Consider the following 14,726-nt stretch of genomic DNA (forward strand, 5'->3'; position numbering starts at 1 on the left):
GTTGAGGCCGTTTAAAATTTCTGACACATCTGTTAATAAAGGCGAGGTCCCATTTCCATTCTGTGTCGATCAGCTCTGGGACAGTTTTTCCCTTTGTCAGGAGAAAGGCATTGATTTCGGGTAGCAGGTCGTAAAAACGCTTCAAAACTCTGCCCCAGCTTAACCAGCGGACTTCAGTGTGGTAAAGCACATCTCCGTGGGCTGATTCTAGCTCGGAGAGAAAGGCTTGGAACTGCCTGTGTTTAAGTCCGTTTGCTCTGATGAAGTTTATGCAGGACACAACCACCTTCATGACAGATTCCCACCTCAGAACTTTGCAGCTTGACGCTGGCTCGGTCACGATCAAAGTCACGTCAGAATATACCATTGTGTGAGGAGGTGAAGATGAGCCACTATTAACTCTAAATAGCTCATAACTATGGTCAATTTTAATTAGAATGCCAACCTTTAAGTGCGGATATGTTATGATGTTATGATGCAATTGCAATTGCAAATGCAATTTAATAAAAATTGGTTGATGTTTAGAGGGATTGTCTGGGATCGTTAAGTGGGCCACTCCAATTGCTTTGGCGGGCCGGATGTGGCCCGCGGGCCGTAGTTTGGGGACCCCTGCTCTAAATGATAATACTTTACTATAATACATCATAATATAATACAAGTTTCTGTCCTTCTGATACTGTATGTCCTTGAACAAGACACATATCCTCCCAGGTGTTCTACACCTGACCCTGAGCTCTGATCCACCTGTGCTAGAGAGCAGGTGAATAGAAAATCTTCCTCTTGGCCTCAGTACAGTAACGTGAATGAACTCCACTCCTCTTCATCACAATGTAACCTGCTTTTGGAAGAACCAGCTTAGGTTTTGGGTGAGCCCACAAGGCGAAAGTGTCTGTCAGCCACAAGCTGATTATATTCTGCAACTGTGCCGCTGGTACCGATGGTGCTCTAGCAGAAGTTATGGATGGGAAAATCAGTGTGGATACAACATTCCAACAGGGCTTATCGAATTAATTTTACCCTCAGGAATTTCTGCAGACAAGTTCACAGGCAGGCGCACACACATACACACCAAAGTCACCTCTCTCCTCCTCCCATCTTGCCTCTATCCGTGTCTGCATCTTATCTCTCTCACTCTCTTTCTGCAGCTCTTTCAACAGTAAAAACATGCATGTAAATGAGTGTGTAGAGGTATGGAGGAGGTGAGGTATGTAGAGAATGTGCACATGGTGGCACATATCAGACTGGAGTGTGGTAAAAAATGAGTAAGGCAGATGATTCGTATTGAAGAGTCTATGTCTGTTTGCTGCTAAAGTGACACTGCATCACTTCCATCTTTCTGTGCGTGGCGTAATGCAGGTGATCTCCTGTGTTCGGGAGCAAAATGAAAAGAGGAATTTGTCTACGTGCATCAACACAAGTTTAAAAAGTTGTAAACCTTCACAGTGATACCAAATGATAATGCTTTTATTTTTTTGTGTGCACGTGTATCTTTTTTTGTGTGTCTTCCAGGTCAGGAGAGGTTTGGCAACATGACTCGCGTGTACTACCGTGAGGCCATGGGCGCCTTCATCGTGTTTGACGTCACAAGGCCTGCCTCCTTTGAGGCCGTCACCAAATGGAAGGAGGACTTGGATTCCAAACTTACACTTGCCAATGGGAAACATGTGGCCACTGTGCTTTTGGCGAATAAATGTGACCAGGGTCGGGATGTACTGACTAATAACGGAATAAAGATGGAGCAGTTCTGCCAGGAGAACGGGTTTGTGGGATGGTACGAGACGTCTGCTAAGGTAAGAAAGATGGGATACATTAACACGCGCACACTCACACTCATAAATACAAAGCAGTAACATAGCAAGCAGGAGGGTGCTGTGAATACAAAGACCGGCCTTCAACCGGAGCTCTGAGGTTCAAGCCCCTGTGTCAGCAGGCATGCCCTTCCTTTTCAAATGTCCTTGAGAAGCAGCTGACTCCCTACAAACTCGACTGTATAAGACCCACCACCTGATCACCCTGTGGAGATGCCACCACAGAGACACATTCAGGATGTGAAGAAATCCTTTAAAAGTGCTGAGTTTAACAGACTTTTGGTCTGTTCAGTATTTGCATATGAATAAAGCCTCCATCGTTGAGCTCTGCTGCATTTCCACAGAGCTGTCTCACAGCACACATTCCTCCCATGTTATCCTAGGTCAGCTGCTCTGGCGTCAGGTGCTTCATCATACAGACAGAACGTCCAGGAATTTTTGAGACGATGTATCAGTCCACTGTTTTCTATTCACTGGCACAGATCTTAAAGGAGAAGTTCGACCTTTTGAATATGTGATTATTTGTTTCCTTGTCAAGAGTTAGATGAGAAAATGACACTCTCATGTCATGTGTTAAATATAGAACTGAAGCTTGGAGTTGATTAAAAATAGTACAGAGCCATGTTGCCAGTTTATGCGTGTTTCAGTCCGTTTCAAACCCATGTAACTTTTGCAGTCTGAACAGGACAAGTGTTTTGTAGAGCGGCAAAGCAAACAGATAAACACATATGTCAAAAGTTTAAGATATAAAACGAATAAACCTTGTAAAAAAGTTTTAATCAACGACAGTGACAGTACAGTATGATTCAGAGCTCACTGACGCAGACAGAAATGCAGTGGCTTTCAGTTGAGCTGAGGATTCACCCACCTACACACTAACACACTGACACACCAGCACAAGCCCCGATTATAGCAGCTAATGTGGAGCAGGAATCTCACAGCTGGCTGGCAAGAAAAGAAAATAGACTAAGACGTGCACACAGACACACACAAGCACACATGCATTCAAACTTTTAATGCATCTATATACAACACAAAAGCTGCACTCAAATTTGACCAGAATTGAAATACTCTCCAATATGGAGCTGTATAAAAAGTGTGCTTTTGCTCACTTTTGTTTTGTGTCCTCACCGAGGCAGAAACACCATCCTCTAATTTTTTCAAATTTGAATCTGAATTCAAAGAGACAGAAATGACAGTCTGGGGTGTTTTTCTGAATACCAAACAGAGAAACAGACCAAGAAACAGTTGATTGGGGCAGCCGAAAATAGTGGTGACCAACAATAATTGCTGCAGTGAAAGAACGATAAGGGCAGCTAAGATAAATTGAGAATTTAAACTGTTGAAATTGAGGCAGAAAACCAGTAAAGGAAGTGAGAGGCTTTACTTAGAGGCAACACAAACAGCCATGTGACATTCATGAAAAATCATAGATGGTCACACAATTGGAGCAGGTATGTGAAAAATTCTAGTTATACCAGCAACCCAGGTCTGCTGCCTCTTTCAGCTTCATCATATTTGTAACATATTTGTACAGGAAAACATATACTTTCTTTTTCAGCTGATTTAGGGTCTAAAGTCTGTAGTGTATCACCTGATGTAAGAATTATTTCAAACTTTTATCCTAAACAATGTTGGATGTACTTTGTATTCATGAGAATGCAGAGGAAAGAAGTGAAGCTGGCAGTTCTTGTTGTGGTTGTTGTTTTATTTTGGTTCAGAAGAATCTTTTTTTTTTCCAGATCTAACGGTAAGGATGACACACCACGACATGGCACACACAGAAGAGTTTGTGTGTGTGAGGAGTTCAGGGCGCTGCAGACGGCACCATGTCACATTCTACTGAGCACACTGTTAGATCTTTACTGCTCCTGCAGCACACTTCTCATTAGAAATGAGTGGATGTGTGTGTGTGGATGTGTGTGTGGATGTGTGCGCGCACGCGTGCATGTTTCTTTCTCGTCAATAATTGTTGCTCGTTCTCTCCTCGTGTAAACCTCACCCAGGGTCATTTCTGTAGTTTACTCAGCTGTCAGCTCTGGTCCAAGTCGCTCTAAATCTTTCGAATGGATGCTGTCAAATCCCTGGGTGTTGTCAAGAATGGACATTTTGTATTTGTGTTTTATTTTGATGGTTAGAGAAGGTTTGTAAATCAGCTAAGACAGTTTTCCCATGATTATCATGTAGCTGTATAATATTGCCTGTAATAATCGGGCATCCATCCACATACAATATAACCACAACATTACTTTTTCCAGACCTTTGTTGCATGTCTTCCCCCTCTCTACACCCTGCTCCCTGTCTGTATCCAATTAAGGCAAAGTTTCCTCAGAATAACTTGGTAATGGCACAATAGAAAATACCATCACCCAAAAATAACATTCACAGGAAAATCAAGTGCAGTGGTGCAAAAATATGTATAGTTGTAACTAATCTGCAATGTACAGAGAACAGAAGAGAATGAGCAACACTTCAGGCATTTATTTCTATCTTACAAAAATAATTCTCTTGTTAGTACTGTTTATTTAAAACATTATATTACCTAGGCACAACTTTGATTCTCTCCTGTTAACATCAACTCCAGCTACTCAGCTGTCACAGAAAGCATTCAAATGTTCAAACTGAATTATTAAATACAATTTGGGTTTTAATCTGCATATTCATGGTGGATGTGACTCTTTGCTTGGACTGTACTGTTAGCATTTGTATTTGATGGTGTTTGTTGCCATAAGAGAGAAATTAACAAGTCCAAAGTCAGGAGGCATTATTTGTATGCAAGAGCATGTAAGGCACTAAGATTTAATCTTAGTGATTTTGCATGTGTGGACATACTGAAGATAAAAAATGAATAAATAATTGCTCTTTTTGTTGCTTCCTCCTCCTCTTTCCCTCCACACCTTTTCATACTCCCACCTCTCTTTCTTGTTTCTTTGTTCTTTTACTTTTTCCTCTCCTCAGGAAAACATCAACATTGATGAAGCAGCCAACTGCTTGGTGAAACACATCATTGCCAGTGAGAAAGACATGCTCCAATCAGAAGTCTCCGACACCATCACCCCCCAATTAGAGAAGGACAAAGGTGGGACATGCTCCTCCTGCTTCAGATCCCAGTAACAGCTCCTGACAGCTGGATGTCCTTTGTATCTCATTACACACAAAGTCGAGTTTGTCTGTGAGCAAGAGACAGAGAATGAACTACTTTGGCTGTTTTTGAGGAAGAATGTATGGGTGCCAACACTTGTCTTCTTCTGGTAGATTGGTGTGTGTGTGTGTGTGTGTGTGTGTGTGTGTGTGTGTGTGTGAGGGTGTGTGGATGACAGTGAGGCAGCTGGCTCAAAGAATAGATGGACTGAAACAGAGAGAGAAAAGGAGGTGGGTGCAGCTGTGTGTGTGTGTGTGTGTGTGTGTGTGTGTGTGTGTGTGTGTGTGTGTGTGTGTGTGTAAAAGGCGAAGTCATCCTCTGACTTCAAGCCTTTATGCTGCCACTTTGGTTACCATGGAGACACAGGTAATGAACACGTGCACAGAAAGTTTGCAGCAAATTACAGCATATCTGTACTGAAGGTCCATCTCTGTTTACAAACCATGATAGTTGCCTCTCTTTCTGCCTCCTCATTCTCCTTCTTTCTTGGTCCCTTCTTTTCTTTCAGTCTCTTGCCCTCTCTTTTTTTTCTGTCCGAGTTTCTCTCTTGTCTCTCTTGCTTGTTTCTCTTCACCCCTCCCTGTCAGCAAAAAGCAAATGTATGTCTTGTTTTCTTCCAAATATCCAACGCAATTCATTGTCAGTCCTGATAACACTACAGTTACATGATATTGTTTCTTTAGAACTGGTTTCATTTTATTTTACATGGTCATTTTTATGGCACTGTCCTTTGGGGCCAGTCCTTATTTGTCCTTTGTTATGTACAACTGGCTCCAATAATGTGATGTACAGCAGATTTTACTGATGTAATTAAAGTGCCTTTTCTAATACAACCCATTTTATTTAATGTCTACAATAGATATATTCACTATATATTTAATTTATAAGTGCACTTAAAGGTATATGTTTGATAACTTTCATCACTGACCTAGAAATCAACTAATTTCCATGACAACGTATTCAAACCTCTTTGACAAACATTGTATGTGTGTTAAAGAAAGCAGTGTTAAAGCAAAGTTAATGTCTGTTTTTTTCCATTTTAATTAAATGGTTTTATATTAAATTTCTTTTCAACTGTTCAATATTTGTACTATTTGTAATTATGGCATAAAAACAGATATATATACAAACATGTACATATTATATACAGAATAATGAGACAGGTTATAGAACCAAAGAAGTATCCAGTTTTAAAGATGTTCATATGAATAAAGCATAGCTCTACAGTGTGCCTGCATGTGATTTTATGTCATCATTTCATCAGGTGTTTCCAATCTAACTGATTAGACCTCATGTTGAAGGTGGGTGGGGCTATGCTGGGGATTACATGATACCACCAGATTCTTAATGTAACTAATAACAGTAAAGGCAACTCTTCCCTAACAAGTGAACTGTGCACAGCCATACAGTCCTGAGAGGAGGTCTAATCAGCCTACATAAGTGAAAACACCTGTGTGAGTACACATACCAGTGCTTTACATTTCAACCTTTCAGCATCACTTTCAGTCTCACCAGATCTAATTGACATCTTCCTTTTCAATAAAAAAAATCCTTCACTTTTACTCCTATTCACAAACTTCACAAAAAAAAAACAAAAACACTATTTATCAAACACATTTTGACTCAAGAATTCTCTTAAATGTAAGAATGAATGAATGGAAAAAAAAACATTAGCTGTAGCAGTGTAATTAAGAATGGAGTAGTTCAAGTCTATTATTTGTATTTGAGCATTTCATTGGACGTTAACACCACTTTTTCTTTTTGCTTTTTTGCATTTGTGCAAATAAACAAGATTAAATCTGGAAGTGACTTTGTTTGCAGGCACTGCTTTAAATAGCTTAAGTGTGGTAGCTACATTCTCCTTATGATTTCTCAGACATACGTTGTCCACCAACAGCAGAATGTCTTGCTTTGGATTTTGTTTCAGATTCTGCCAATGTCCTATTATTTCGTTATTTATGTCTATATTTATACATAGAAATATAATACATTATTGTTAATTTCTCATTTTTCTTGTAGAGCAACATATGACTGAATAAACTGTAAGGACTATAAAAAAAAATAGCAGATGTAGGATCAGTCTATAGCTCTGTGTTTCTATTCCTAATCTGAGCATACTATACATGTGATCAATCATGTGATCACTTGAGCGTTGCTCTTAAAAGCAACATTTACACCGCTTACTCTCTTTACTCCTACAGTGGTACTTCACTCTGAATTCCTAAAAGTAATTTTTTGGTTGATAAGTATTGGCCCTGATGTCCTCTAACAATGTGGTTGATTAATGAATCATTCTCCTGACTGTTACAATCAGTTAACATACAAGACATCTGATTTGTGCTCAAAGCTACACCATCTACACAATGAAGAGATAATGAATTATATTCTGAAAGTGGTTGCTGAAATCATTATTTTTAATTCAGGGATTTATTCTAAGCATGACAAATTCAAATGCATTTGAAAATAGCTTCTGGCACTGAACATGCTACTTTCTCTCTGGTTTCTAGAAAAGCATTCCTCTTATACATATATTTTTTTCTGCTATTTTTCTCACGGTATATGTGTTACCGGTCACTCCTGCTAATATGCTGAAAATCCGATTTCACAGGAAAAGTTCAGATTCTAGCATAAGAATTAGATTTTTTTTCCCTCAGTAACCTGCCACTGACCTGCCATGTGACTGCAGCCAGGCAGCACACACATACCTTCATACCTACATACCACTATAGAGCACTCTTGTAGCTGAAAATACACACCTTCAAAGGCAATAAAGGTCACCATATACCCTATCAATAATTTCTTGATTTTGATGATCATTTCAGACTAAAGTAGCTTCTAGGAAACCTACATCTCAGAACTTCACTGTTTTCTCTGAATTAGTTTGTCATCAGTCAACAAAAGTTTTGCTCAATGTAGGATTTCACCATGTTTTCTGTACCCAAACATCACTGTCCTGTTAACCAACCTTTATCTTTGTTGTGCCTCCACCAGCCCTCTCTTTTCTGCTGCCTGCCAGGAACTCTAATGATTGCCCTTTAAAGATAACAATTTGTGTCTCGTTTAACACTGCGGTTTCTTTTTGACCCCGACGGGCAAAGATGCAATCTATTGTTTAGCAGAGTCTCTGATGGATATTGGTTTAGAGGTTAAGGCATGCACTGGAGAAAGACAGTGTCAATCTCTAATTTGTCATAATTGGATCTGATTTTCAGCTTTGATGCAGCAATTTCTAAGAGAAAACACAGGGCAGAGGCAGCGGGTGAGAGGTTGTACACACAGTTGTGTGGGAATTTTCCTCTACAGTGTGTCAGAAGCCGACCCGCTTTCTCTGTACACCCACACAGGCACCCTCCTCACACACACACAGATGATCAGAAGATTTCACAGATTTATCTCTCGCTCTCTGCTGGTCTCTAAGGCAACAAGCTGCCAAGAGAGTCATAGTTTTGTTTCTCTTTACTTATGGGCACTGTCCTTGTAGTTCTCCTTGATTTCCTTCCCCATGTAACAGGGAGAGAATGAAAAAGGATGGAGAGAGAGAGAGAGAGAAACAAAGAGAAAGAGAGAGAGAGAGAGAGGAACCATAAGAAGGGACTATAATCACAAGACTTCTCAGTCATACAGGATAAGGAGGAAATAAGCTGCACGTGATTTCAGGATGACTTAAAGTATTTCTTTCTCCCTCTTTCTCACACACACACCCACAGACGGACATTTACACACTTATGTGCAGTATGCACACACACAGCTTACCTGTCAGTGCCATCACGGTTACTGTGTTGTAAACTGTATTAAATGTTTGCCATAGCCTTCATATGAAGTTTTCAAGGATTTCTTGTGACAAACTTTGCATGAAGAAACAGATTCATATAATCCTCTGGTGGTCCAAAAATACATGGGCATCCACTGGAAATTCAGCTGCTTGTTCTCAAGTGAAAAATCACCCCTAAGAGATAAAGGATATTCATCTTGCAGCAGTGATACATAAGTATAAACAATAAAACATTATGAGAGTGACAATAAAACAGCCACAGAGAAAATACAGGCAGTGAGCTCAGATGTAGTGCTACTATATGGTCGATAAACATTGAGAGAGGTGTTGGAAGTGGAGGCTGTGGCAGGCGTACTCTGGCTGTGAATTAAACACACACAGTAAAAGAGAATCGATAGCAGCAGCCAGGGGAGACTCTGGATGAATGAAAATAGCGGCTGCATCTCCAACTTTGATCGATAAGTGTGTTTGTTTGTCTACACATGCACTAATCTCATGATGTGTGTGTGTGTGTGTGTGTGTGTGTGTGTGTGTGTGTGTGTGTGTTTGTGAGAAAGACCTCACAGCAGCAGAAGACTCAGTGAGTTTTAAATGGGGTGCTATGTGGAATATCAAAGGCGTACACTGAATGACTCATCATTCACAAGCAGTTTGGCCGGAGAGAGAATCCGTGTTAGTACCAGACCCAGGGCACACACACACACACATGCACAAACACACATGCACAAACACACATGCACAAATGCACTATTGATTACACTTGAGAATTTGTTAACAACTGCAGCAGGTACAATATGTGTAGTCTTCATGTTGTTTATACATTTTTGTATAAACACCAAATCACCAGTATCAGTGTTGGTGCTTTTAGATTTGATGGCAGTCACAAGCGTGTTGTGTAAAAGGAGTGTTTTGGTTTGTTTTTCATGAGGCCATTCAAATGTCATCGCGAATGAGTATTTAACATCTAGATCTTTCATATGTAACAGGCACTATGCACATGATCACAACTGGAGTTCATCATCAGAAAACTATGATTTCTATTGTGTATCTCTTTTGCCCTCAGATGAACTTTGCTGCTGGTAAAAGCCAGAGACAAAAGCTGTTAAATGTAATGTGCTGCCAGCTGGGCCAAAAAATACAAAACAAAAAACAATAATATACCCTGAGCAGCCCGTCATTGAATGGAAAGGTTGTTCAGAGAGCAAAGAACTGCCCACCAGGGGCTTTTTGTCTAAATCACTAAAAAAATATGAGAGCTATGTCTCTGTCTGAGCCTCATTCTCTGTCTGCTGCTCCCAGTCTGTGCCTGTACCAAGCACCAAATGAGCCAAAGAACAGGACATCATTAACTTGAGATGTTACTGCATGAAGGTCGTCAGTGGATGGACCTGCTACATCCTGTTTTGTTTTGGTGTTTCCTATTTCCAGCTCCAGCTTTATCAGCTGATTGACAAGCACCTATGCTGGATTGTGGCCTGAGCCTGTACAGTATAGGCAGGCCCTTGGTGCAGCTCTTGCAACAGGGCAGAGAGAGGTGAATGGTGTTGCATTTATTATTTTTGGTATTTTTGAGTAGCCATGTCATCCTTATACATGTGATGAAGTCTGGCTTTGTTGTAGTAGCATCTGGATTTAGCTGTAATTTTGTAATTTCTTGTTTTTGTAACGTTGTGAGCTGATGAAGAAGATCAAGCAGTGTAGTCTAAGTTTGACTTGATTAAAACCCCTGTCAGAGAAACAAACATCGTAATGTTGCTGGAAAAGCACACCTCTTAGATCTTAATACCATTCCAAGTCTACGAGACCTGCCTCCTGTTTTATCAGTGCACTTTATGAAAGAAGAAGAAGGAGATGAATGCCACCATCTGTTATAACTGACTGAAAAATCCCTGAAGAGTTCATTGTATTGTCAATGTATAGTTTCATTTCAGGTCATGTTAGGGTTTGACTTTGACTTTGCATTAAACTGGCTGCTATTAATCCACATTACAAGCGCAGAGCAGGAGTCACGTGCTGGAATGTACGCAAAGAGGAAATGCACACTTAAATGCATCAGCAGCTTTTGATTCTGTGGCTTGAAACAACAAATACAAACTCTACCACCTCATCATAGACAGCTTAGTATACAATTGGATCACTGCCTGGTTTAAAAACTTGGCAAAATCCCGAGTCTCTGATCCATACTACCACATAGATCATCAGTGATTGACAGAGTCTGCTTCGTATTTGAACAGACTGTCTGTCTATATGGCTCAGTGATTAACACAGTCGATCATACAGCAAGAAAAAGTCAAGACACACTCTGATTAATGTGGCAGACGGGGGGCTCAGTAGGTGTTACCCTTGCAGACAGTTGACCTTTTTTAAGGATGTTTCATTGCTTTTCAGCAGAAGCTGCTCAGAGAGGCTCAGCCTTCCGTCAAAAACAAAACAAGACGTATGTTAGAAAATAAATGTTGTAGCACTCAAGGTCATTTGTTTCTCACCAAAAGTATATCTAGACAAGTGATGACCTGAATAATATAGGATCTCTTGTTTTGTGCATTCATCTCAGAAATGCAAAATACTTGAAAGTGTTCAGATCTTGTTTGACATTATACTAAAATTAAATACAATGCACATACTGGGAGTATTTTAAGAGGCAATACTCAAAAATAAGTGCAGAAATCTGTAAAAATAAGTATATCATATCTTCATATCTACCCTGAAGGATATTTTTCTTTTGTTACACAGGTTCTATGTAAGTTTTGTTCAACAGAATTTACTACCCAGATCACTGTCGGTATACAGTGACAACCTGGACAGCTCTGCACTCCTGGCAGTCCCAGTTCAGCACCTTGGACAGCAATTGTGACACACTTTGGTGCAGAATGATAAGAATGGGGCTGTGGGTTTGCAGCACTACATGTATTATACCATATTCTGCTGTAAATTGTTGTTTTTTGTACCAATTGTGTGCCCTAGCTGGATGATGCCACATTGTCCTCTGTAGAAACAATAGGACTAGTGTTGTGTCACATTATCATACAACATGTCCAGCTATCGTCTCAAAAGGAGATAGGAAATGTCAGAATAATTTATGAGAGTGCAGATTTAATGGTTTCCACTTTACAACAAGTGTCTCTCTGCTCAGGAAGTCGATTGTTGCTGCTGCTGTGTTTGTCCCTCGAATGGGTCTTTTGGCTGAGGCTACTGCGTGCGTGTGTGTGTGTGTGTGTGTGTGTATGTGTGGCGGCAAAATGTTTGCTGGCTCTCTTTGACTTGGCAGGGAAAAGGCTATGTGGAATATTGGTCAGCAATGCCCTTCCCCTCTGTGCCAACTGTCTCTCCTGTAGTGGATGTGCACAGAACAGCATGTGTACAGAACATCCATGCTAATGTGACCTTGTGCTGAGTGTTTTCTATCCATGCAATTATTAACATCCTTATAAATTCTGCTGTCTGTCAGTGTGTGTTTTGTGTGTGTGTTTTATGCAAAAACTGTGTGCGAATTTGTAGTCCAGAGCAACTGTGACTGTCTGTGGATTCAGTTCAACAGCTGCGCTCCTCTCTGTGGAGCTTTACAGCGCTATCTAGCAGTGCATGTTTAGCATTGCACACACACTGCATACCAACAAACATACCCCCCACCCCTCCTTGCACTCTTTGATCACACATTATTTAGCTACAAAAACACAAGGACGTCCATGAGAAACCATATTGAAAAGTTAAACTGGAGATAAAAGGTAATGCTTTGTAAAACCAAAAGCCAGTTATCTAAGATTAAAACTTTTGTACATCTGCATGTCAGAATGTTATATGACAAAAATGCATAATACCATAAGAAGAAATATAACTTTCAGGACCATGCTTACTTCTTTGATAATTCAAAAGAAATTCCTAAAAGATATGCACATATTTAAAAGTAGCTGTCAGAGGACAAGGAAGCACGGATGTTGATGTGAAGGGAGGTAGACTGCATAGATGGATGGATGGATGGATGGATGGATGGATGGGTGGATAGAGAGTGGGAGGATAGAGAGGAGGGAGGTGGGTGGATGAGAGGTATAAGTTGCCAGGCAGCGTGGGAGTTTGAGGGCATGTTCAAGAGTTGTGTCTGTGAGCCTGTGCATGTATGTGTGTGTGTGTGTGTGTGTGTGTGTGTGTGTGTGCGTGCCTCTCCTCTGTGTGGGCGAGCGAGCATGGGACCGAGTGATGGCTCACGTGGAGCCAGTTGTCATGGCAACAGAGGATGTCTTGTTCCGCAAGATATCAGCTGTCCCAGAATCCTACAGACCTCTCTCTTCTTTCTGTCTGTCTTAGTCCCCTTTAGTCTATTTCTCCTGTTCTTATATTCTGTTTTCTTTGCGCCAAAACGCCTGCTCACTCCTCTCTCTCCCTCCCCCCTCCTCTCTCTTCTACCTCTCTCTCTCTACCCTGCTGTTCTCTATATCCCTGTCTCTCTACCTCTTGCCCCATTTCCCTGCATTCTCCAATCCCCAGTCCTCCTCCTCCTACACTCTCTCACTCCTCTCTTCCACAGCTGTAACAGATATAAATAGAGGTAATAAATTGCAGTGAGGCTGCCAGGGTGTATATTTATTTGTGTGTGTGTGTGTGTTTGGATTTTCGCTCCAGTGACCTGTGTAGACTCATTGGTGGGATATCCTTACATAGGGAGCTGTAACTCATCTACCCCCCACCCCCCACCCCCTATATCTGTGCTATGTAGTACACATGGCTCATTAATTCAGAGCTTTACAGCTTTAGCATCAAAACACTGAGGCCGCTTAGCTCTGTCAGGCTTGTGACCCTCAGGCATTTCTAGAATCCCACCAGTGCAATAGCTTGGTTCAAAGCTAAATAAATGATCAGCAAAGATAAAGAAATTGGCAACCCTGTAAAAAGCAACAAAACTGTAATAAATCCTCCATCTTTCTCATTGGTATGTGTGCACCAAGGGTCAAAAACATTACTCCAAATGAATGCTAATGTTGTGTAACAGTTTGCTAACATCTTAGCTGTATAAACTTTATAAGGTGAGAACACATTATTGTTGTCACAGCTTGTTCTGCTCCCCCTAGGTGGCCAGAAAAGTCATTTCATTCTGCTTTAATGTCACACACATACTGATAGTAAATGCATTCTCGCAAACTAACCAAGTGTCCAGGGTTTGCAGTTGTTTGATTGTGAATGCATGTGATGTGTTTTTCTGTCCAACACTAAAACCAGTGTGTAACCCTGACCGACAGCTCGTGGTTATAGTAACACCAGCGGCACTGAGAGCAGATTAGGGCATTACTATCAATGCTCCACAACACATGCAAGGTCAAGGAATGTGACCTGCATCAGTCAAAACATATAATCTCTTTTCAGTGTCCAGTCTGTTAAACAGTCTGGCGCCATGTTTTTATTTACATCCAGTCAGCTGACACGCCGGATCACATTCCTGTAAAAGTTATTGGACAGAAGAGAAATCTCTCAGTTTTTCTGTATGGTTAACTGAATATGACAACTCACCATGCCCTCTCAAGATGCAGTGCAACTGTAATATAATAATAATATGTCAATGCTTCTCTTTCAGGGTGCTGATAACTAACAGATGTTGTCACAGAGTAATACATCAAATGAACTCATCTAACACAAAGAGCTTTGTTTAAATCTTTGATAATACCTATTTATTGTTGGAAAAATCAACTGAGGCAACTGTGCAAACAAGAGTGTTTCAGAATTGTCAGGTTTGTTGTCCTCCAGGTTTGTGGTTACCCTTTTAAAATGTGTACTAAATAGGCTGGATGATTATTAATTAGTTGATGAATGACGACTGATTAATGTTAGATGTTATCCTTTAAAAAGTTCTTTTAAAATCAGGGCAGTGAAATGATTATTCTATTTGACTTTACATACATTTAACATACGTTGCATTCATTTACCATACACTTTTGCCAAAACTGACTTTTTTTTCTCCACACACATTCATTCACATACACATTAATGGGCAACCTGCTCCACCACATGAGCTACA

The 14,726-nt window shown here is 40.5% G+C and overlaps 1 protein-coding gene across 1 annotated transcript in view; it reads left to right on the top strand.

Annotated features, from left to right (window-relative positions):
- The window catches only part of rab38 (RAB38, member RAS oncogene family), a 14,428-nt gene extending 9,334 nt beyond the window's left edge, over positions 1–5,094 (top strand). Inside the window, exons 2-3 of the mRNA XM_022748500.1 lie at positions 1,510–1,790; positions 4,767–5,094. Of these exons, the coding sequence (XP_022604221.1) occupies positions 1,510–1,790; positions 4,767–4,922 (437 nt within the window). The 3' untranslated portion in view covers positions 4,923–5,094. The remainder of the gene's footprint in view (positions 1–1,509; positions 1,791–4,766) is intronic.
- Positions 5,095–14,726: the final 9,632 nt, after the last annotated feature.

This window comes from Seriola dumerili, unplaced genomic scaffold (genome assembly GCF_002260705.1).
Source record: "Seriola dumerili isolate Sdu_G_001 unplaced genomic scaffold, Sdu_1.0 BDQW01000122.1, whole genome shotgun sequence".
Classification (NCBI taxonomy): Eukaryota; Metazoa; Chordata; class Actinopteri; order Carangiformes; family Carangidae; genus Seriola; species Seriola dumerili.